At 40.8% G+C, this 21,209-nt stretch overlaps 1 protein-coding gene across 1 annotated transcript in view; it reads left to right on the top strand.

The window, feature by feature from the left end:
• The window catches only part of MTHFD1 (methylenetetrahydrofolate dehydrogenase (NADP+ dependent) 1, methenyltetrahydrofolate cyclohydrolase, formyltetrahydrofolate synthetase), a 35,795-nt gene that overhangs the window by 11,610 nt on the left and 2,976 nt on the right, over positions 1-21,209 (top strand). Inside the window, exons 10-27 of the mRNA XM_009891210.1 lie at positions 420-547; positions 1,211-1,308; positions 2,000-2,173; positions 2,697-2,833; positions 3,122-3,168; positions 5,153-5,260; positions 5,358-5,432; positions 7,247-7,349; positions 8,509-8,585; positions 9,526-9,666; positions 13,204-13,272; positions 13,824-13,935; positions 14,124-14,263; positions 14,706-14,747; positions 15,796-15,896; positions 16,839-17,016; positions 18,131-18,238; positions 19,478-19,630. Coding sequence (XP_009889512.1) covers positions 420-547; positions 1,211-1,308; positions 2,000-2,173; positions 2,697-2,833; positions 3,122-3,168; positions 5,153-5,260; positions 5,358-5,432; positions 7,247-7,349; positions 8,509-8,585; positions 9,526-9,666; positions 13,204-13,272; positions 13,824-13,935; positions 14,124-14,263; positions 14,706-14,747; positions 15,796-15,896; positions 16,839-17,016; positions 18,131-18,238; positions 19,478-19,630 — 1,991 coding nt within the window. The remainder of the gene's footprint in view (positions 1-419; positions 548-1,210; positions 1,309-1,999; positions 2,174-2,696; positions 2,834-3,121; positions 3,169-5,152; positions 5,261-5,357; positions 5,433-7,246; positions 7,350-8,508; positions 8,586-9,525; positions 9,667-13,203; positions 13,273-13,823; positions 13,936-14,123; positions 14,264-14,705; positions 14,748-15,795; positions 15,897-16,838; positions 17,017-18,130; positions 18,239-19,477; positions 19,631-21,209) is intronic.

Genomic DNA, 21,209 nt, shown 5'->3' with positions numbered 1-21,209 from the left:
AGGTGATATCTCTATTGTATGTCCCATTTGTGTTTTATTATTGCACAGATGTAAGACTTGGTCTGTGCTTTGGTCCCCCTGCATTTATTTTGGAGTCATCTTCAGAGTGCCCTGTGGGCTATGTGCCACTGAGAAAACACTTGCATCCTCAAGGAAAGGGAGATCTAACTGTTTGAGGATAAATGGCACTGGATGGGAAGATACATTGCATGAGCTGTTGACACTCTGAGTGAAGTATGATGAAAACAGCTTCATCTTGTGATTTTGTTTTAGCGTTTTATCTTTCTTTACAGCTTCTTGGGTACTCAGCTTCTGTTTTGTTTACTCCAATAGAGGAAAAGACTTCAGCTTCAGTCAGTGCTGCCTCCTCTGTTGTTTTGGTGAAATGTGATGTGTAACTTTTTTTCTTAAATCCCCAGACAGCACAAAGGCCAGCGGAAAAAGAGTTGTAGGAGATGTGGCGTACAGTACAGCAAAGGAAAAAGCTTCCTACATCACCCCAGTTCCTGGTGGCGTTGGGCCTATGACTGTGGCCATGTTAATGCAGGTACGTGAGTAGACTGTGAGACTACTGATCATATTCTCTACGTGTGCCTTTGGGTTATGTTGCTGCTGACCATCAGCACACTACCAAAGCAACTGATGATTCCTTATTGCTCTTACAGAGGTCTAGTTAGGATTTCCAGCTTCCAGTCTAAACAATTTGGATTCGGTTAACAAAGGAAAAAAATGGACCTTAAGGAAATATTAGGACAGATGGGTTTTTGGTTGGGGATTATTTTGGGGTTTGGTTTTGGTTGTTTTTTTAAGTGTGGTCTCTCAAAACAGTGAGGATTGGGCTTGTCTCACAATGCTCTGGCTGTAATTCTAACACTATCCATAGGGTGATTTGATAAAAAGGAAGACAGTAACAGTATAAGCCAGCTCCTTCTGTTTCTTGCTTTGCTTAAGGAGCCCTGCTGGCACAGAACAACCCAAAAATATTCAATACGCTGGAAGATAGACAGGTAGATGGATAGATAGATATGGTGGTGGGTTTTTTTCTATGAGCAGAATCTCATTCTGGATTGTTAGCAAATGCTTTAATGAAAGCACTTTGTGTTAATCCCAAACTGAGACAGAGAAGAGGGGAAAAGCTTTCTGAGTCTCTGTTAACCAGCACGGTTCATGCAGTGGTGGTTGCTATAATGCATTCTCATGCTCATTTTAGAGCACAGTGGAGAGTGCACAGCGTTTTCTGGAGAAGTTCCAGCCTGGAAAATGGAACATCCAATATAACCAGCTTACCCTAAAGATGCCTGTTCCAAGGTAATGCTTTCAAATTAAGCCACTGTTGGTATTCTTGCAGTATAGTGTTCACTTCTGTTCCCAAGCTTTGCATAATATGGGGCATACATGTATATAGACTGTAGCTGGCATTGAAGTTTGGAGAGTAGTAGAGAGAAAGCACTGTGAGGCCTTCCTAAGGGAGCCGAGCTAACCTGCAGTGGTGCTGTGATGGATGTTGAAGTGTAGGCTTGGGTCATCCTGATAATATTAAGGTGTAAACATGGACTTCCACGGACTCTGTAGGCCAGCTAGATAGTTGCTGATTCAGCAAATAGCAATATACTTGTATTTTGGGAAGTTTTCAGTCTGACATGGCAAAAACCTAGCATCTTGAAGTAGCAGTTGTTGGGTGTCAAGTCCCCATAAGGGAGCATAACATGTCGCCTACAAAAAGGCATTCTTGGGTTGGAGGTTGGGGGTGGTGTTTGGGTTTTTTGGTTGTTTTTTCTGTGTTGGTTGGTTTGTTGGTTTTTTTTTTTTTTTCAAAAAGTAAACTCCAAGGATGTGTCTATTCTAGTATAGCCAGTATTGGTGGGATTGATTTATTTAACTAGAAGGGGTTAAAATATTTAAAACATGGGTTGGGTGTTGTAGTTTATACTGTCCAGAAGCAGAGAATTTGTGAGAAGTCTTTGACTTTTATAAATTGACCTTGCTCTCTTTCTTTAAGCGATATTGAAATATCACAGTCTTGTATAGCCAAGCCCATTGAACAGGTTGCAAAAGAAGTTGGCCTACTCCCTGATGAGGTGGAGCTCTATGGCCAAACTAAAGCCAAGGTTCATCTGTCAGCTCTGAAACGGCTGAAGAACCAGCCAGATGGCAAATATGTTGTTGTTACTGGGTAAGTACTTACTTAAGTGAGGCATCACTTACATGGTGTCCAGGTGAAAAGAAATTTTATTAGCGCGGCTTGTCATTGTATTGTCTTTTGGTACTTTTGGACTACATGGGGTGCTTTAGGTTTTAGTAAATCACGCTGGAAATCTAGTGGTTTGGGAAGTAGATTTATCTCTTCTGGCAAATTGTGGGAATGTAGTTTAACATTTCTTTCCTGAGATGAATTGTTTTGCTCTGCAGGTCAGGGTTATGAAGGGCAGACTGGATGATAGCCAAGGTTCTTCTAGTCCAGTAGCTTGTCTTCAACAGTAACTAGCAAGTTTTTTCAGAGGACAGTCTTTGGCAGTTATGTGATAATTTGCCAAACTCGTTCCAGTTTCAAACTGATGAAGATTAGCTGAAGTCTGAGCCAATCCAGAATTTGAATTGGCATTAACTTCATTCACTGGGTGGCTGTTTTACCCCAGTGTTTTGAGTCTTACCCATTACAAGGGTTTCATTGTGTCTGTTCTGCTTTTTCACTGCAGGATAACTCCTACTCCCCTGGGAGAAGGGAAGAGCACCACTACTGTTGGTCTCGTTCAAGCCTTAGGAGCACACCTTCACCAGAATGTCTTTGCCTGTGTTCGGCAGCCTTCTCAGGGCCCAACCTTTGGTATAAAAGGTATGAGCTGTTCTGTTGCTTGCAGCTGGACAAATGGGGAAGGATAACACTCAGATTTTATTCTACTGCATTGTAGTTTTACATAATTACTAGTTACAATTGCATTTCTTATAAGAACGAAAAACCTTGGGTTAAGTTCCTCAGTGTTGTCTTCAAGTGTTGTGGTGGGATTTAAACTAAGCTGCTCGGCAGTAGCTGCCTTCTTAAAGCCATTAAGCAAACACACATAATACCAGTCTGGGTTAGAGAGACTCTTATTTGCATGATTTGACTATTGTCTCTCTGTAGGTGGAGCTGCCGGTGGTGGCTATTGTCAAGTTATCCCCATGGAAGAGGTAATTCTTTATACGAAGCCCCATTGCACATATAGCTCACAGACCTTTAAGAGATGCTGCGCTCAGACAGCTTATGAAATCTTTTTTAGTTATGGTCCGGTGTAGCACTCCCAAGAACTGAATGCTTGATTTCAGCAAAGCTTTTTTTTAAAAAACAAAACCAAAAAAAATCTTTGTTTCAGAAGAGTAACTGCATGGACTTCACAGAACTTGGAATTCCCAGTTCTTCTGTTCCCTCCCCTTCTCTACCTTTGAATCACTGCATACCCTCAGCAGAGTTCATACTGTGCCTCTTTTTCCCGGCACTAGAATGAAGATGATAATGATTTAATAAGTTTTGGAAGCATATTAAGTAGTTCTGTCAGCAGCGGCGGTCACCAACTCTTTCTGTGAGCTATTTTGGTGTACTTGTGTTTTAGATTACTAATGTGAAATGGGAAAAAGGAAGTTGGGAATCAGTAATGCTAAGACCTCAGCCTGTGGGGGACTGGCGCTGCAGCATACTTCTGACGTGACTTGGCAACAAGTAAAATCCTGTGTCTGGGGGCAGGGAATTGAAAGGCACGTGTAGCACGTGCTCTCGTGCTTCTCTCAACTCTCAAAGTAATTGCCTGTATAATTCTAGCTTTGTTTTGTGCACTAGATTGACACAGGGCAATTCTAGGAAGAAAAGCAGAAATGATCAAAAGGGCTGTTCATTCCAATTGATGCAGCAAGTCCATAAAAGATAAATGTTAAGGAGGCAGAATATTGATTTAGTCAGGTGCCAAGAAAATGTGTGAATGATAGATGTGACAGGAAGAACAATCTCGTCCTGTTTGGGAGTGTTAATAAGATGAGCCAAAATACTTAACTGTGTGCAGCAGTGGGAAACAGCACCGGTTTTGGAACCAAACTGGCTGAAAGGACTTTAAGTATGACCCAAGTGGTATAAATACACATAGTTTTGTTAGGGGTGTGTTAATCGATGCATGTCTCGTAAAATAGAAGTATCTGGAATCACTAGTTGCAGTAATGACCTTCATATTGCAGAACCAAGGTGGTAATAATTGCTTCTTGTTGCATTTATGTAGAATGAGTCAACAATTAGCATTTACTAATTAGGAGTTATAATCAGTATGTGACTAGCTCCATTCTGCTTTTAGCTATCTGGTTTCTAAGACCACAGTAGCAAGGCTCCAACGAAGTGGTCCCATAAGGTCTTCTGTCATACCATGTTTTCTAATGTCCCATTTTCACCTTCCTCCTTTGCTGCTCTGCTACGGAGGAAAAGGATTGTTTTAACTACAGGTTTTACTCCCCTGCCATACAGCAAGTTTGTCACGTAAGCTATATATCCCAAGTCTTCTGTCAGTATAGCTACAGTGCAGCCAGATAACTCATGTAGACAAGCCCCCTCAAACTGTCTTTTAATGAGATAGAACCAAGAAAACTACTAGCAGTGTCACTGTGTAGTACATGGTCTACAAGTTCTGCCTACGATACTGTGTTTTTGAGTGGTTAGCTCATGCAGAGCTCTGTGCAACCACAGCTCTACTGCTAGCACTACACAAGGTTGCTAGTTTCAATTTAGCTCAGATATCTTTGTGGGAGCAGCAGCAGCTTTGGCTAAAGTATGTGTGAAACCTGTTGTGCAAATAGTGAGTGGGTCAGAAGGTGAAGGAGGAGCAATGCAGATGTGCCATACTGTGGTCTTCTCAGGTGTCAAGGAGCCTGTGAGAATCGTTCTCATGAAATAAAAACTTCTTATTTGGAAGCTTCATTCTGGAAGTTTGTAAAATGACATAAATGTGGGGGAGGCATTTTTCTGTTTTAGAGAAATTCTTTCCTCTCTTCCACATACTGCACTGAGCAATCTCTCCCCCTCCACCCTCACCCACTTTAACATTGCTATTAATACTTCTTTTTCCATCTGTCTACGATGAATTGAAATAAATTAAAATTGCAGCAGGATGAGGTAACTGATATGTTTTATGTCCTCTAGTTTAACCTTCACCTCACTGGTGACATCCATGCTATCACTGCAGCCAACAACCTGGTTGCTGCTGCTATCGATGCGCGTATATTCCATGAGCTAACTCAGACTGACCAGGTATGGTCCTTTTTTATGATGTATTTTGGCCCAACCTGCTTTGGCCAAGATGTTTTGGCTGTGCCAGCAGTGCTAACTACCTCTTTTGTTCTGCAAGGCCCTTTACAACCGTTTGGTGCCTTTTGTCAGTGGTGTTAGAAAGTTCTCAGACATTCAGATCCGAAGACTACAGGTAAGTTCACTGGTTTCGCATCGGTTTCCAGTTCTGTTCCACTTACGCATCCTTTACGTAGGCAGAGCTAGGTTACAGAAACCCTCGTGTTGTCCTGTAGGTCACTCTGCTTGCATTTATTTTTTACCTAAAATGTGCAGAAGTGTGGTAGCCCTTCATACAGCGCAGAAAACAGTGAGAGGAAGCCTCAAGGGGAAGAATCATTGATGTAACTCTCTGTATCATATGCTGTATGAGTAACACAGTGGAAGGAGGCAAAGGAATTAGTGCCCTTTATTAATGATGTCAATTCATTGTCTTTAGTGCATTTTAAGAAGGGACCAGAATCACTCTCCATACCTTACACCCAGTTACAGCTAGAGATTAATAGTTCCCATGTGACAACTATATAGATAATGCAGCACAAAAAAAGGCAATTTATAAAATTCAGCAAAAAGAGAACATATAGAATTTTTTGTCTTATCCAGATTGAGCAAACAGGGAAAAATGGAAAAAAATACCCATCCCCTATGCTTCCCACTCTTCCTCTCCCCAAAAAAAGAATTTCCAGGTAAATAAGTAACCCTGGCATTGAGTAGCAGTCCCTGAGCAGACCACAGTTCCTCTGATCTTCAGAAATTAATGTGAACTAGCATGTGTCCCTGGCCGCTGCAAAAATGAGGATTAACAGAGGAATAGTTTTGCACTGGGCTTGGACCTTCTGGCCAGGAGGACAGCCTGGGGCCTGCTAAGCTCATTCAAAGTATGGACCTGTTTGTGCAATATTCATGCTGGATCAGTTGCCCATTTGGAGGTCAGAAACAATAGTCAACAACAGTCAGACTACGACTACTACTACTTAGGAAAAACTCTTATTTATTAATTGTCTATAATGTCTCAATCATTAGAAAGTGTGTGGTTTGCTTCCACTACTGAGCAAAGAAGCTATGTCATACTGCTTGGTGTTCCTGACGGACTGTTGAGGGAACTCTACCCTAATCATGCTTCTGGTTATTAAATGTTGAGATGTGAATGGCATGCTAATATTCCAGAAAGAGTATCTTCTTTATTTTTTTATTTTTATTTTTTATTTATGTATTTATTTTTCTAAATCATGTGCTTGTAGATGAAGAAAACAGACTTTCTTCTTTGCTGTTCTTATAGAGAAAAATATGACTTAGCTGTCTAGTTAATTAAAAAAAGCTTGCTCGTTCATAAATCAGCTTAATCGTTTTCCTCATTCCTAAGCTTGCGCTTGTATCAGGCTTCTTGAGATAATTCTTCTCTCAATTAAGCAACTTGGCAAACTGCCCATCCTCTCAGTATGTTCAGGATCAGCTTTCTGGGATGCTGACAGCCTTGTGACTGAATTGTTTAATTCCTCCTTTGTGCTGCTTAACCAGCATGCTGAAAACAGTGTCTTTAAATACGTATGGCTGTGTGCAGTGACCCTAGGCAAACTAATGAGAAATGGATGGAAGCATGTGAGACTAATGGTTAGAACAAGGCGTGTAAGAAACTGCAGAGCTTTCTCCCTCACTCTTTCTGTAGATAACTTGCACAAAGCTCGGTGACAGCCTGCCCTAATGAGCTCTATTGTCTGCCTTGCCCTTTACTAGCTGGCCAGCAGCAAGTTCTGCTTCCAGGTACACACTGATAATGGATCATCGTGCGTTGTTGTAGGGTCTAGGAGGAGGGGAACCAAAAAAGCAATCCCTTCTTATTTCTAAATATGCAGATACTGCTGCCAAAGGCTCATTGTTCTAGTGAAAGTTTCATTTCTGTGAATCTTTTCATTATACCTTTTTTCTTTTGTTTGTCATTTCCTCCCATAGAAATTGGGCATTAATAAAACTGATCCTATGGCTTTGACAAAGGAAGAAGTAAACTTATTTGTGAGATTGGACATTGACCCAGCCACCATAACATGGCAAAGAGGTACAAGAGCCATTAAATGAAAGAATTATTAAGAAACAAAATGTGTCAAAGAGGTTTGCAAGTGCAGCAGGAACTATGTTTCCTGGGAAAATGGGAAAGAGGGCAGGGCTGGCCTTTCCTTCTGAGTGTTTGGTGCGATAGATGCCAGCAGCTGGGACCCCGTTTCTGAAAGGTTTGACGCACGGCCTTGAAGCTGCTCTGAATTCACAGAGATTAAGACTTGCCTAATTGGTGCAAGTTTCTGTTCCTGGATTTGTCGGTCACAGAGAGTTGAGTTTGGCAACTGCAGCCAACAGCCTTTTTAGCTGACTGAAAAGTTCTGTGAGCAAGGAGAGGGTTCTGCTCTGGCCTTAAACTCAGTTTTAATCTGCCCACTTGCTCTGTTGGGGACTGACAGAAATTAAAGGCTGGATTTCTAGAGGTTTTTAAAGATATCTGAAGGTAAGATCAATCTCTGGTCTGCAGATTTAATATTTCACTAGCAAAAAACACTTCAAATAAAGACTTTTTTCTGGTTTAGACCCCAAGAGTATTACTTCTTTTTATTAAAATACAGTGTGAAATTAATTCTCCAAAATTTGCTTCAAAACCTGTAATGGGGCTAAAGTAGTCTGCCTCATGGGAAATATTTTTTAAAATGCTTTTCAAGTAGATAATAAGAAACAGCAAATTTAAGCCAGTATTTGATAGTTTGTGTTTCCAAGGTAATTTGAGTTAATGGGGCTGTGTGAAACTACTTTCACTAAATAGTAGAATCTGACCATTTTATCACTTAACCTATAAAATGATAATTTTATTTCCTTTTGGCTGTAATAATTTCCTAATTTCACATTGGCTAATGATTGTGAAAAAGCAATTGGAATAATACTAGCAGTTCTGCTTTTCAGAGAGGCTTGGGGCTTGTGGTTCATGCACGCGAAAGGAGGTAGGCTCCCTCTGGGTGGAGTGCAGGGTTTGCATGTGAGTGAGGGCATCTTAACTTTGTTGCAGCTCAGTTTTGGGGAAGAATCACATTGAGTAGCACTTGCCATTCTGTAGGAGATGATGGTATCTGAAACTGCCATCCTCTCTTCATAGGTTATCTAGCTGAGTGTTTGCAATAGGGCATAAATGTGACTTATGACTTGCAACATGACTTCTCTCTCTGCATTCCTTGCAGTACTGGATACAAATGACAGGTTCCTTAGGAAAATCACTATTGGACAGTCTCCAACAGAAAAAGGCTTCTCACGAACGGTAATTGTTCCCTTTTTTTGCATGTTTTAAAAAGTACTTTGAAAAACGTGGTCCTCGAGCAAGTTTCTGGAACTCCAGATATTTCCATCTTTTACCAGGACCTTGCTAAAGAGAAAGCAGAAAGTCCCTTCAACCAAGCACTTAAATTTGCTACCAGTGCAGTGTTTAGTTTTATGTATGTTCTCTCCTTCCCTGTTCTTTCCTGAATGTTGACTTCCCAGACTTGGATGACTGTGGCATAATAAGTGTTACATAAATGTGCTCTGTAAATATGATGCATCGCAATGGTTCATCTTCACCACTGCAGATGCTTTGAGTGGAATGTATCTGGCCAAAACTAGACACGGTGTCGGATTTTGTTGTCTATATTTATTATATAATCAATGAGTAAAATAGACAATCTGGGCTGTGACTCCTCTCATCCCTTAAGTAACTCAAATTAATACTTCAAATGAATTGTGCTCAGAAAAGCCTCTTTTTGTTGACTTGAAATGTCCCTAGGGTGCTTAGCTTCAATGCAGGTGTCTGTTATGTCAGATGAATTCAACCCTTCATTTCCCATAGAATCTGATTTTGGTTTTTTGGTAATTTACTGTACTGTTTAGTCAGATGAGTTAGTAAGCTTAGTCTTCAAAAATACAATTAGTTAATGTTGAGTGTTCTTACATGAATCACTAATGTATGTACCAGGAGAGAGTCATGTAATAGCAATGGAACAAGTAGCTTTTACTTAATTTTGCAGAAAAAAATCCAGTTTTAAATGGCCAAATTAAATGAAGTATGTTCTGAGAGTAATGCTTTGGATTTCTTTTATATTTGTATGTCTGTATTTTTTAAATTTTTTGTTGTGATGATTGGCCTTGTTTCAAGAATTTAATGGAGGTAAGGATTGCTTCTAGGGAATCTTGATGAGTTCACGTTCTTTACTCGTCTCTTGCAGGCTCAGTTTGACATCACAGTGAGCAGTGAAATCATGGCAGTTCTAGCACTCTCTGATGGGTTGGATGATATGAAAAAGCGACTGGGCAGAATGGTAGTAGCTTCCAGCAAGAGAGGAGAACCAGTTACAACAGATGACCTTGTAAGACATTAATTCTGTTCTTAAATGCTAACTTTTGCCTATTCTGAAAGTCCTTGAATTGAAAAGCGTAGAGACAGTTCTGTACAGAAAAGACCTTAGCATGCAGAAGATTAAAGACGAAATCTCAGCCCCTGGAGTTAATGAAGGTGTTTTACTTCAGTGTGGCAAGCACCTTACCCAGAGAGTGTGTGAGTGTGTGCATGTGACCTGGGGAGGGACAAATTGTCCTATGTGATGTGCTGTGTGTCAAGTTGAAGCTGGCACCATAGGAATTAATGGGGAAATGCATGGTGGGTTCTAGATAAAAAGCATATTTACAAACTGGAAGAACTCAAAATGCATCCTGCTGGCCACCCTGTTTCTCAGGCTCCCTGGAGTGAGGAAAATATTGAGCAGGAACAAAGCCGTGTGCAAATTTAATTACAGATGATGAAATATCTGATTCTGGGAGACTGTGAATGCTATAAAAGCCAAACCCTTTGCAAAAAGTGCAAAGTCTCCATAAGGCAGCCTTTGGTGAGGGACACAAATCCTGTTTCCATTGCATAAAATGCTGAATGTGGTAGCTCTGGTGATGTCTATTAACAGTATGTAAAGCAGTCCTAAGCAGCAGTTGCAAGCTGCAGCACTGTCTTGCAGCTATCCATACAATAGTTATTATTACAGTTCTTTGCATGTTTGTGGAGTATGTCAAATAACACTCTCCCAAACGATGCTTCAGTGTGGCTTCAGGAGAATAGCCTGTGCCCCAAACACTTCCTCCAATAGGTGCTTTGAAGATGGCAACCCTGTTTGGAGAAGGAAAGGGGAGTCGAGCCCTGTTATATGAATTATGCCCTGCCACTTGGCCTCAAGACAGAACAGGCTCAAGACTGTTGCACTAGTCAATAGAGATAGGATATTGATGCTTACTGCTGTCCTGTATAGCAGATTTTTCACAGCTTGCTTTGCAAAAGACAACAGTATTACAAATTCGCGTGATGTGGTGTTAATGAGGTTTGTCTTGCATTTTCTGAATGAAGCTTTCCAGTGAAATTGAAGAATCCACAGGGGAGGGTATTTTGACCTGTGTTTCCAGCAAGGTGGGACTCAGCACTAAGGCTTACCTGGCTCTTGCTGTATTGCTGTGGGTTGTTTGTTGTGGTTTTTGCGTTTTTTTTTTATGTTTGGGGTTTTTTTGGTTTGTTTTACTTCTTCCCAGGATAAGCCTAAGAAGCAGTAGATTAACAATGTGGCCTGACTCTGGCCTTGCAGGAAAAGGGCTATGCTGGGAACCATTTATCTGTAGATGTCCTTATGTGAGACATTTGTTGGGAATGAGGGAGGGCATGTGCCGAAGTTCTGTAGGCAGCTTTGAGATTTTAATTCCTACTGCTAGCATGCTGCCAGTTTAACCTTAAGTACCTGAGTTAAATCCTTTTCTGGAAAATGGGAGTCTCTCCTGCTGCCCGTCAGCAGTGGAGGCAGATGATGCTTGGCAGGGAGTTGCTTTGAGTTTTATGTAGAGTCCAGGTGACAGAAGTCTTTCATCTCAAGATTTTTTCCCTTTTTATTTTTTTTTAAAATCTAATTAGATTTAATTTTGTCCATTGCAACTATGGAATGGAGGATAGTATCAGACCTGTCCAGCTTTGTTGTGGTTTTTGCGTTTTTTTTTTATGTTTGGGGTTTTTTTTTTTGGTTTGTTTTACTTCTTCCCAGGATAAGCCTAAGAAGCAGTAGATTAACAATGTGGCCTGACTCTGGCCTTGCAGGAAAAGGGCTATGCTGGGAACCATTTATCTGTAGATGTCCTTATGTGAGACATTTGTTGGGAATGAGGGAGGGCATGTGCCGAAGTTCTGTAGGCAGCTTTGAGATTTTAATTCCTACTGCTAGCATGCTGCCAGTTTAACCTTAAGTACCTGAGTTAAATCCTTTTCTGGAAAATGGGAGTCTCTCCTGCTGCCCGTCAGCAGTGGAGGCAGATGATGCTTGGCAGGGAGTTGCTTTGAGTTTTATGTAGAGTCCAGGTGACAGAAGTCTTTCATCTCAAGATTTTTTCCCTTTTTATTTTTTTTTAAAATCTAATTAGATTTAATTTTGTCCATTGCAACTATGGAATGGAGGATAGTATCAGACCTGTCCAGCAGGTTCTGTTGAATGTTATATGTTTGCAGTGATAGTGACCATTGGCTTGCATTGTTAGGACTGTGTTACATATGCCTCATGCAGGCCAGAAACGTGGTGATTGCTGAGATCAGACTGGCACAATAAGATGTCTGGGTCCTTCTGTGATATAACCAGTGTCATGGGTGTGCTACCAGGAAGCGCAAAGAAACTGGGAAGAAATGTGAAATCAAAACCTGACTACAGGTTTTTAAAGATGGGATGTATTCAGGTGCCACTGAGTGACACAGACCTGAAATGTCATCGTGTAAATCCTGCTCTGTAGTTTTCATTATTCTGGAGATGACTGAAATTTAAAGCTTATCTGTTAAATGTTAAATAAGCTTTCATGTGGCAAGATTGAAACTAATGAAACAAAGCATTGAATGTCTTAAAAAAAAAAAATCTTTTGTATAATCGAGTGCTGCAATCCAATTGAATTTAAAAGGGAATAAAAAGACAACATGGTTCAAGGTTTTCATAACTGCTGTGAACGTTTGACTCTGTACCCATGATAACAATTCTGGTTACTTTTGCAAGTGCTGGGTAACAGCCAGTTTGATTTCTACTGGACTGTGTCAGTTACAAGGATGACCAAACCCTCATTTTCTCTTCCCAAAGCAGAGGTGGATAAGATCACAAGCCTTCACTTTGCAGGAAGCAGAATTGCAGCAGGGTATATTGCTGCACCTTGGAGGAAACATGGGCTCCAGTGTTTGCCTTTCATGACGTCAGGCTAGTCTCGCTCACGAGCACAGAGGTTCACTTTAAAAGTTATTTCTGCACACTTGGCCAGGATGTAGCAGCTTGTTATGACATTTTTAAGGCCAGTATGTAGAGCCTAGTTGCTGAAATGAGGAAGGCAAAAAGTCCAAGACAAAATTACCTGCAAAACCCAAGAACATAGACATATGTGTAACTTCAAACTCCTTAATACGTTTAGATACTGCAAAAGAAAGACAGTAATGCTACAATTGAGATATCGGGGTGATGAGCGTGGTCCACTATTTGAACATGTATAACAACGGTGCTGAAAAACTCCCTGCTTTGTGCCGCTGAATGGTCTATAGTAAACTCTAGGTTACTCTCTCACTGCTATTGTTTACTAACCTTGCTATAGCATTGAAATGGCAATTTTTCTTTATGCCTTCACTACAAAGTGATGGCCAAGCAAGGTCCCAACCAAGAGGCTGCACCCAGCAGAAACCACAGATTCTCTTACAAGGATGTAAAGGCCATATTCTGCCTCACTAGGGTTAGTTATAACTGGAGCAACTGCTGGTTCTGGTCCTGAAAGCTCACCAGGACAAAAGCAGAGCCTTGACACTCCATAGGAACTGTCTCAAAGTCTCAGTACATCTGGAAACTGATTGCTTTTTTTTCTTTTAGGGGGTGACCGGTGCTCTGGCTGTTTTGATGAAAGATGCTGTTAAACCAAACCTCATGCAAACACTGGAGGTGAGTACAGATGGTTTGCTATATGTGTGTTCTCAGAGCCAAGAAGCAACCAGTCTAGTTCGTTCATCATGATCAGTGTGGGCTTACTTTGCCAAGAGTTGGAGGTTTACTGTGGATTCCTACCAAAGGTTCAGGGCTAGGGGAGAACGCTAGCTTCTTTCTAGGTTTGCCGTTGGCATGTGGGATAATCCCGAAGAAATGCACTAAACTTTGCTGTGTCTCTCTTCTTTTATGTTCAATGCAGGAAGTGTTTTTTGGAATCTAGATGGTGTGGATGCAGAAGAATGGCAAAAAGTTGCTGTGATTTAGCCATCCTTTTCCTAAGTGGATTAGCATCTCCACTTGTGCAGATTATTATAATCGTGTTTGCCCTGTAGTCCTTATTACTGATAACAAATGTTTGATCAGAAGGCTTTAAGATCTGTCTTCTAAAAGCATTTTTCTTTACCTTCAGGTACCATAGTACTTAGCTCCTGAAGTGCTGCAAATTTGCTAAATTGTACCCTCTGATTTTCTTTCTCTCCCCCCCGCCCCCCTCCCCCCTTTTCTAGGGAACACCAGTGTTTGTTCATGCTGGACCTTTTGCCAATATTGCACATGGGAATTCTTCAGTGTTGGCAGACAAAATAGCACTGAAGCTTGTGGGTAAAGAGGGATTTGTTGGTAAGTGTGTGGGGTGGTTTTTTATTTGCTTTTTGTTTGTGTTGCAGGGAGCGGTCTGCCTTTTTTTTATCACGTATGTCTTTAGGGTTTTATTGTCCTGGAAAAAGCTTCTAATTTATATAATCAGAGCATGATTTCTCCACCCAGCAACCTCTCACAAGCTTCTTTTCTTTTAATTCCTACTCTAGTTACAGAAGCAGGATTTGGTGCAGACATAGGCATGGAGAAATTCTTTAATATTAAGTGCCGCTATTCTGGTCTCCGGCCTCATGTGGTGGTGTTGGTTGCTACTGTCCGAGCTCTGAAAATGCATGGAGGAGGGCCTACAGTAAGTACTAGGCAAAGTTTTCTTTAGGCCTGAGGGGCTGTTACTGTTACTCTGATCCAGTCACTTAAAGCCCTGTAGGGTTTGATCTGCATGTAATTGTTTTGAGATTTGCAGTTTTAAAAAGAATCCATATGTCCCTGTTGCTTGTAAGCTGCTTCAGTGTGGTATGTTACAGGCACATACCTGCTTGTTTTATTGTCCTAACTAAATGGTTGTACGCTGGGACATTTGTGATATTACCACAGTCAGTCATTTGGTGTGTTGTGAGAGCATCTTGCGGTCTTTTATTTTTCCTTCTATTTTTTTCTTAGAAAAAAGGATCAGCCTGGAATAGAATGTTGTATCTTGATGCTGTTTAATAAGAATCAAGCATGAATTACTGTCATGGATAAAAATTGTATGGCGTTCCATCTTTTTTTCTTTTTTTCCTTTTTTTCCCCAGGTCACTGCTGGGGTACCTTTACCAAAGGAGTACATGGAAGAGGTAACTTTCTTTAGCTGTTGTGACAGTTGACCAACTAACTGCAGTCACATCACGATATTGTCATGCTGGGCATGCCTGGATAGCTAGTGTGTGTCATTTCTTTAGCTGCCAGGGCAATGCTTCCTCATACAAGCTTTAATGTTCTTGCTTTTTTTTTTTTTCTTTTAATGATGTTACTTTGGCTCTGCTCTTTCAAGCATTTATTGTGCTTGACCTAGCCACAGTTCAGAGCCTTTTTTGTTTCTCCTGAGCTCATGCAATTGTCTGTGCGCTCAATTTTTCATAGTAATATCTCCTCTTGTCTCCCCAGACCTTCTCAGTATGGAGTAATTTCTTGGCTGAAATATGTCTCTGAAAACATTCAGAGTGCCTCTCTAATTACTCTCTTCTTTGCAGCAGCAGTTTCTGTTTTTATTCCCCCCCACTTCTTTGCAAGCAGAGAGGAAAGTGAATTAAGGTCTCAGCTTCTATCCTTGTGCCTTGAATGGTTGTGTACACTTGCACGATTGGGCTGGCTCTCTTTACATTGCTGCAGCTTTTTCACTTGTGGAGCTTCTGTATGGATTATTCTCTGCATAGGAAGGGCTGAAGTGTCTCGATTTCCATGAATAGTGTCTGATGCTGCAAAATGTAAATGTGTGTAAACCAAAAGCTCTTGCCAGAGCACTTCAAACAAGTGTCATGAGATTCACTGCTAATGATATTTAATACATGAAGAGGAATGTGTCAGAGAGGAAAACGAGGCTTTACTGTGGGGAGTTAACGAGCACAGGTATTAACTTACTAAGAATAACAAAAAAAAACCTGTAAAAAGTGATTTGTCTTATCTTGGCTTGGCAGCTGAAACCAGCAATCATTAGAAGTAGTCATTCCTTTTCCTGTCTTCCATCCAGGACCATGCACTGGTCTGGACTGTTCAGAAAGCAGCCCTTGTAGTTTCATTCTCATTTTGGCATTTTTATCATTAGCTGTGGACGTAGTGGATTTGGAACAAAAGTTTCACTGCCCCTGATAAAATGTGCTTCCTTGCTTGCTGTCTTCTTTACAGAATCTTCAACTGTTGGCAAAAGGCTGTAGTAACCTCAACAAGCAAATCCAAAATGCACGGATGTTTGGTGTCCCAGTAGTAGTAGCTGTCAATGCTTTCAAGTAAGTGAGCTGGGATGTGGAAGTGATGCATGGGAATAAAATTGTGGTACTTTATATGCTACATTTAACACAAACTCTTGTTTCCAGTACTGTTGATATACTGTTTGCAGCATTTTGCATTGTTGGAAGATGCTGAATAAATAGGGCAGCTCTGCTTAATAATTTCAAATGCATTCCTTAATTTAAATTAGCTTAGGATTTTATGATCAGTGACTATTATCTGCCCTCACACCCTGACTGGCCAAATTACTGTGGACAGAAGGTGCCTGTGATGATGTGGAATCTAAGGTCTTAATAGATGGTGAAGTGCCTGTGCTGTCAACCACGCTGTGTTCAGTGGTCTGCTGTAGGGAATAATTATGTCCCGCTAAGAAGCATTTTGGGCTCTGCATGTTGTACTGCACAGGAAATAGAATCTGTGTGTGGTCTTTTTATGTAAGCAGAGGGGCTTTGACCTGGTGTGCTAAAGCTGATGCCAGTTGAAGCAAAGTAGCCAGCTGAGGATTCTTCGTCTGAAGTAAATGCATATTGGCTGATTTAGAGAAATTACGGGGTTTAGCTTGTTGTGTATGTATGATATAGCACCTCTAAATCAGCAATACTAATGCCTTTTTGAGTTTGCTTCTGAAAACAGGAGTTGTATTGCTGATACAGGACAGATACAACAGAAAATCTGCAGCGCTGCTCTATGGGAAGTCATGGGTTTCTGCGTGTAGTTCCAGAGCTACCTGTTGCTGTCTGTTCCTTTGTGAAGTAGCTTCCCTCACCAAGATGGAGAAGGCTGAGGTGAATGGCCCCTCAGCAGCTTCCTGATGTCTGGATTCTGTGGTTTCTTTGGACAGCTTTTGGATGTTGTCAACAAGAGTGAAAAGTGGTTAGAACAAACAGTTAATTTACTGTTTCTGCTTTCTGGTACAAATGCACAAACTCTTCTCCTTACAGAACAGATACAAAGGCTGAACTGGCGCTTGTAGTACAACTGGCAAAGGAAGCAGGAGCATTCGATGCTGTGGAGTGCACTCACTGGGCAGAGGGAGGTAAAGGAGCAGTTGCACTGGCCCAAGCTGTTCAGAGAGCATCACAGACACCCAGCAACTTCAGGTTCCTCTATAATGTGGAGGTAAGAACTTGCAGTATTAGAGAGGTACTTTCTTTGTAAGGTGGAGATGAGTTGGTCTCACTAGCTTAAGTTGCTGAAGGCTGCCTGAAAGGCTGCTCTGAGAATCTGAGGAGAAAATTGCTTTTAGAGCATGACGCTTATTCCACCAGTCTCAAAGACCTACTTAGTCAGTTCTTGTTGTTTTGACTATCCAAGTGAAATGCGTTTTACTTTTAACACTGAAAGATGCTGCTGTGACTGTGCTAGAGATAACAAACAGGTTTCTACCATGGCAGCCACGTTCCAGGGTAGGGGAAAGTTTGCTTCTTGAACTTGACACATGCATTCTTGTCAGAGCATGGACTGGAACAAGCCTGACCAAACCTGTTAACTTACTGCAGAGCTTCTGGATGCACTGGTTGCTCAGAATGGAAATCTATACAATAGGAACAGAATTTGTTCATTTTTAACTTTTTTTTTTCCTCTGCAAGTAAGGCTTATGGAGTCAACACTACAGGTTAGGGTGGAAGCGAGTGTCTGTGTATCTCTAATGACTTTGTACTTAAGCAGATTTGACAGATGACTTGGAGGTAATGAAGTCACTGTCACCCAGGTTATGGCCAGAATCCTCCTTTAATAGCAAGAACCTGATGAGGTACAGAGCTATGTCATTTTATATCTTTTTAGCTCTTTAACAGATGCTTTTTAATTTTTCTTCTTTAACTTGTTTTATTTGTGCTTTTATTTAACCATTAACTGTATCTCCTCAAATTATTTTTGTCTGGTTTTTGACTTTGACTTGAGAAAGAATAAAAACCTGTCTTTTGCAGCACGGGTAATTAACATGCAAGCACAGCTTATAAGAAATACTGTTGTGTATCTTTTTGTTTCTGACTGTAGTAAACTGCTTTTGCCCTCTTACCAAAAGAAACAACTGCAACAAGGTTAATATAACCTATTCTGAAAACTCTCAGATTACTGTGTAGCTTTGTTCTACAGCAAATGAGAATAGCTCTTGTATCTGGAGATGGGCATTGCACAACACATACGAAGGATTGTGAAAATGCTGTGATGTTACGATTCTTTGTAGTTTGGCCACACTGTCTTTCCTCTCTCTTTGTTTTTTTTTTCCTAGCTCCCCGTTATAGATAAGATCAGGCATATTGCACAGCAGATCTATGGGGCAAGAGACATTGAGCTACTTCCAGAAGCACAGGAGAAAGTCGCCTTGTACACTAAGCAAGTGAGTTTTCCATGTCACCTGATAACAGTGGTGCTTTTCCTTTGAGGTGGTCATGTTGAAAAGTGGTATTCAAACTGTGTGTGAAGGGAATCATGACTCAAATCATCTTCTTGTCCAGCACTCATTGGATGCTGCTATGGCAGAGGAGGAAAAGGAGGTGGTATGGGGAGGGAGAAACTGGCCCCAGCTTCTAGTGGAGAAGACAGAACTCATCTGGCCCAGTAGCACATCTATGATAGTGTATGGGGAGAGAAGAGCAGGAGGATTCAGTGATCTTTCTCTACTGTATTCTCCAATTCTTCAGCAATCTGGGAATTGGGGAACTACAAGTGGTCAGACTGGTGCTAAATAGTCTCTGATGACTTTTTTTTTTTAATCTTATTCCACTGAGTTGTCTAATCAGGTTTTGAACCCATATGGATTTTTGGCAGTCGCAGTTATGTTGGGGAAAGAGTTCCATAGGTGACACAATACTTCTTGTGGAAAAAAACCATCTACTTTTACAAGTTTTGGATCTGGCATCTGGTTGTTGAATTAAATGCTTTCTGGTTGTTGTGTTGCTTTTATTCTTCTCTAGCATGACGTTCTTGTGAATTTACCTGCTACTGCATTGATGAAGGTCTGTAAAGGGCTTTGAAGAGAAGAGCAATGTGACAACTAGCCATTCTTTGTTTACAGTGTGCTCAAATAATTTTGCTTTTACAGTTCATTTACTACAGGCATGTATAGTTTCTCATTTTCATGTTTCTTGTATATTCTTTTACAAGTCTGTCAAAAATACCGTAGCGACGTAATTGCTACTTCATCACGACCTGCAATTATATTGATCAAACATTTCTAATTAACTGACCTCGGCTGAACAAGAACTTTAGTTCTGAGTCATTTAAATTAACGTTTCGGAAAGAGAGTAGAAAGTAAGTTAGCTATCAAGGTTGTATGTCTAACACTTCCCTACTATTAACTTTTTCCTGAGCTGGATGTGCTGGGGGCCATGGTAATTCTTTCTTTAATGCTTAGAGATGGCATGGAAAGAGTTTGAGAGAGAAGGAATGGGGATGCAGAATGGTCAATGGATCTGACAGGCTGTGGATGAAGCAGCTGGTGAGGAGTAAAATGTCATAATAAAATGTCTGTTGTCTGTAGAGAGTGGCAGAATAGAGCAATTACATTTGTGTACATGAAAAGTTACTGTTTTTTCACTTATTTCTCTCCTATTTCTCTCTTCATTGCCTTCCCCAGGGATTTGGAAACCTGCCAATCTGCATGGCTAAAACTCACTTATCGTTGTCTCATGACCCTGAACAAAAAGGAGCACCTACGGGTTTTATTCTGCCGATCCGAGACATTCGGGCCAGTGTTGGTGCTGGATTCCTGTATCCGCTAGTAGGAACGGTACGTGATTGAGTGAAGCCCTCAATTGTGAGGGAAGGAAAAAAACTTCATGCATATTCCAGTAAGCAGTTACAAAAGGTATCTTTAATTAGGAGAGCTCTTGTCAATTACAGTTGGTGTTTTAACAGTCCAGTGTATTAGATGCCCTTAATGGTGGGGTTTTTTTTCGGGGGAAGAGCGAAGCTAAAATAGACCATCTGACCATTTGAATACTTAGCAAGCCCCACAGTGTACTCCTTAGGTCCCAGATCTGTCTTCCTGGTTTTTGGGGAAAGAGTGAGCTCTGTAGCTGATGAATTGTGGGAACTGCAGTCTGGTAGATGGGATGAGTGAAATCTTTGGCCCACCTAATTGCCCTTATGACTTTGCATTCCTGATGAAAGCACTTTGCAGTATTGCAGGTGAAGTCTGTGTACACCTGCAGGTCAGGGTAGAACAAGACAACTCCTCCAAAGCTTACAAAGCAAACAACTTTTAATGAGACATCTCCAAAGTGAAGCTGACCTGTACTATTAATTGTTTGTCAGTCTCCCCTCAGATGGTTTTGCTGACCATCTGTTTGCTGTTCAGCCTGCATCAGTTCCAACAATTCATTTCACTATACCCTTGAGTTTTTAATTTCTGTTCTTTGACGTGACTGGCATAATGTCAGCTGAGAGGAGAGAGAGTAGCTGCAATGGAAACAGGACCCTGGAATAGCTTTGAAGGGAATTGCCTGGCAGAAAGAGGAGCTACCTGCAAAATGAACTAACATTCAGGTCTGCATCCAAAGAAAGAATGTTAGGGTGAAACGATCCACTGGAAATCTTATCTGGGGAATCTCTTCTGGGAAGATGTTAAGTAACTTGTTAGGTTCTTTAAGGGGATGGAGCAGTTGGAGTCAGCAGCTCTGTCTTTCTCTTATTTTGGGGGCCTGAATGTTTTTCTGAAGTCTTCATGGCAACGTGTTTGTTTTAAGAAGCTTTCAAAAGCATTAGGGGTGCATGGCTCAGAGGATGAAACTTGCTAATTTAAGAGTTGGAGCCCTTCTTTATTCAAATGCTAGCTAGAGTCAAATATTAGATATCTTTTTCTTTTAATTCTTAAAAAAAAAAAAAAGGTAGGTATGGGTTTCCAGATTACCCAACATAAGTAAAATAACCACATCCTGATTAAAGTCTGGCTCATCCATCTTTTTAAAGAGTAATGTGTGTTTTGGGATAGAATGAAAGATAGCATACTTGTTCCTGTTATTAATGGCATTTTCTTACAAGCCAAGATTTAATCCAAACAATGATTTATTTTATTTTTTTTATAAGCACTGCAGAAGGAAGGGGTACACAGCATTAATGAGCTACACAAAAGAAAGATGTTTTCAGACATTAAAACTAACATTTTGGCTCTTTTTTGGATGTCTTCAGTTTCTGTAAAGTTGGACTGTTTCCTTTCTGCTCCCTTCCCACATTCCTAGTGTTTTCTTGGACATGTAGTAAACCATGGTGTTGATTCTGCCAGAATTAACAGTAAGTCTTCTGGTTAGGGACATGAAGATTGCTCCTGTGGTGTCCACAAAGCCAGGGAAGGGTTGTCCTTTTGAGAA

The sequence above is a fragment of the Charadrius vociferus genome, unplaced genomic scaffold, assembly GCF_000708025.1.
Source record: "Charadrius vociferus isolate BGI_N301 unplaced genomic scaffold, ASM70802v2 scaffold308, whole genome shotgun sequence".
Lineage (NCBI taxonomy): Eukaryota > Metazoa > Chordata > Aves > Charadriiformes > Charadriidae > Charadrius > Charadrius vociferus.
This window is presented reverse-complemented; position numbering and strand designations above follow the sequence as displayed.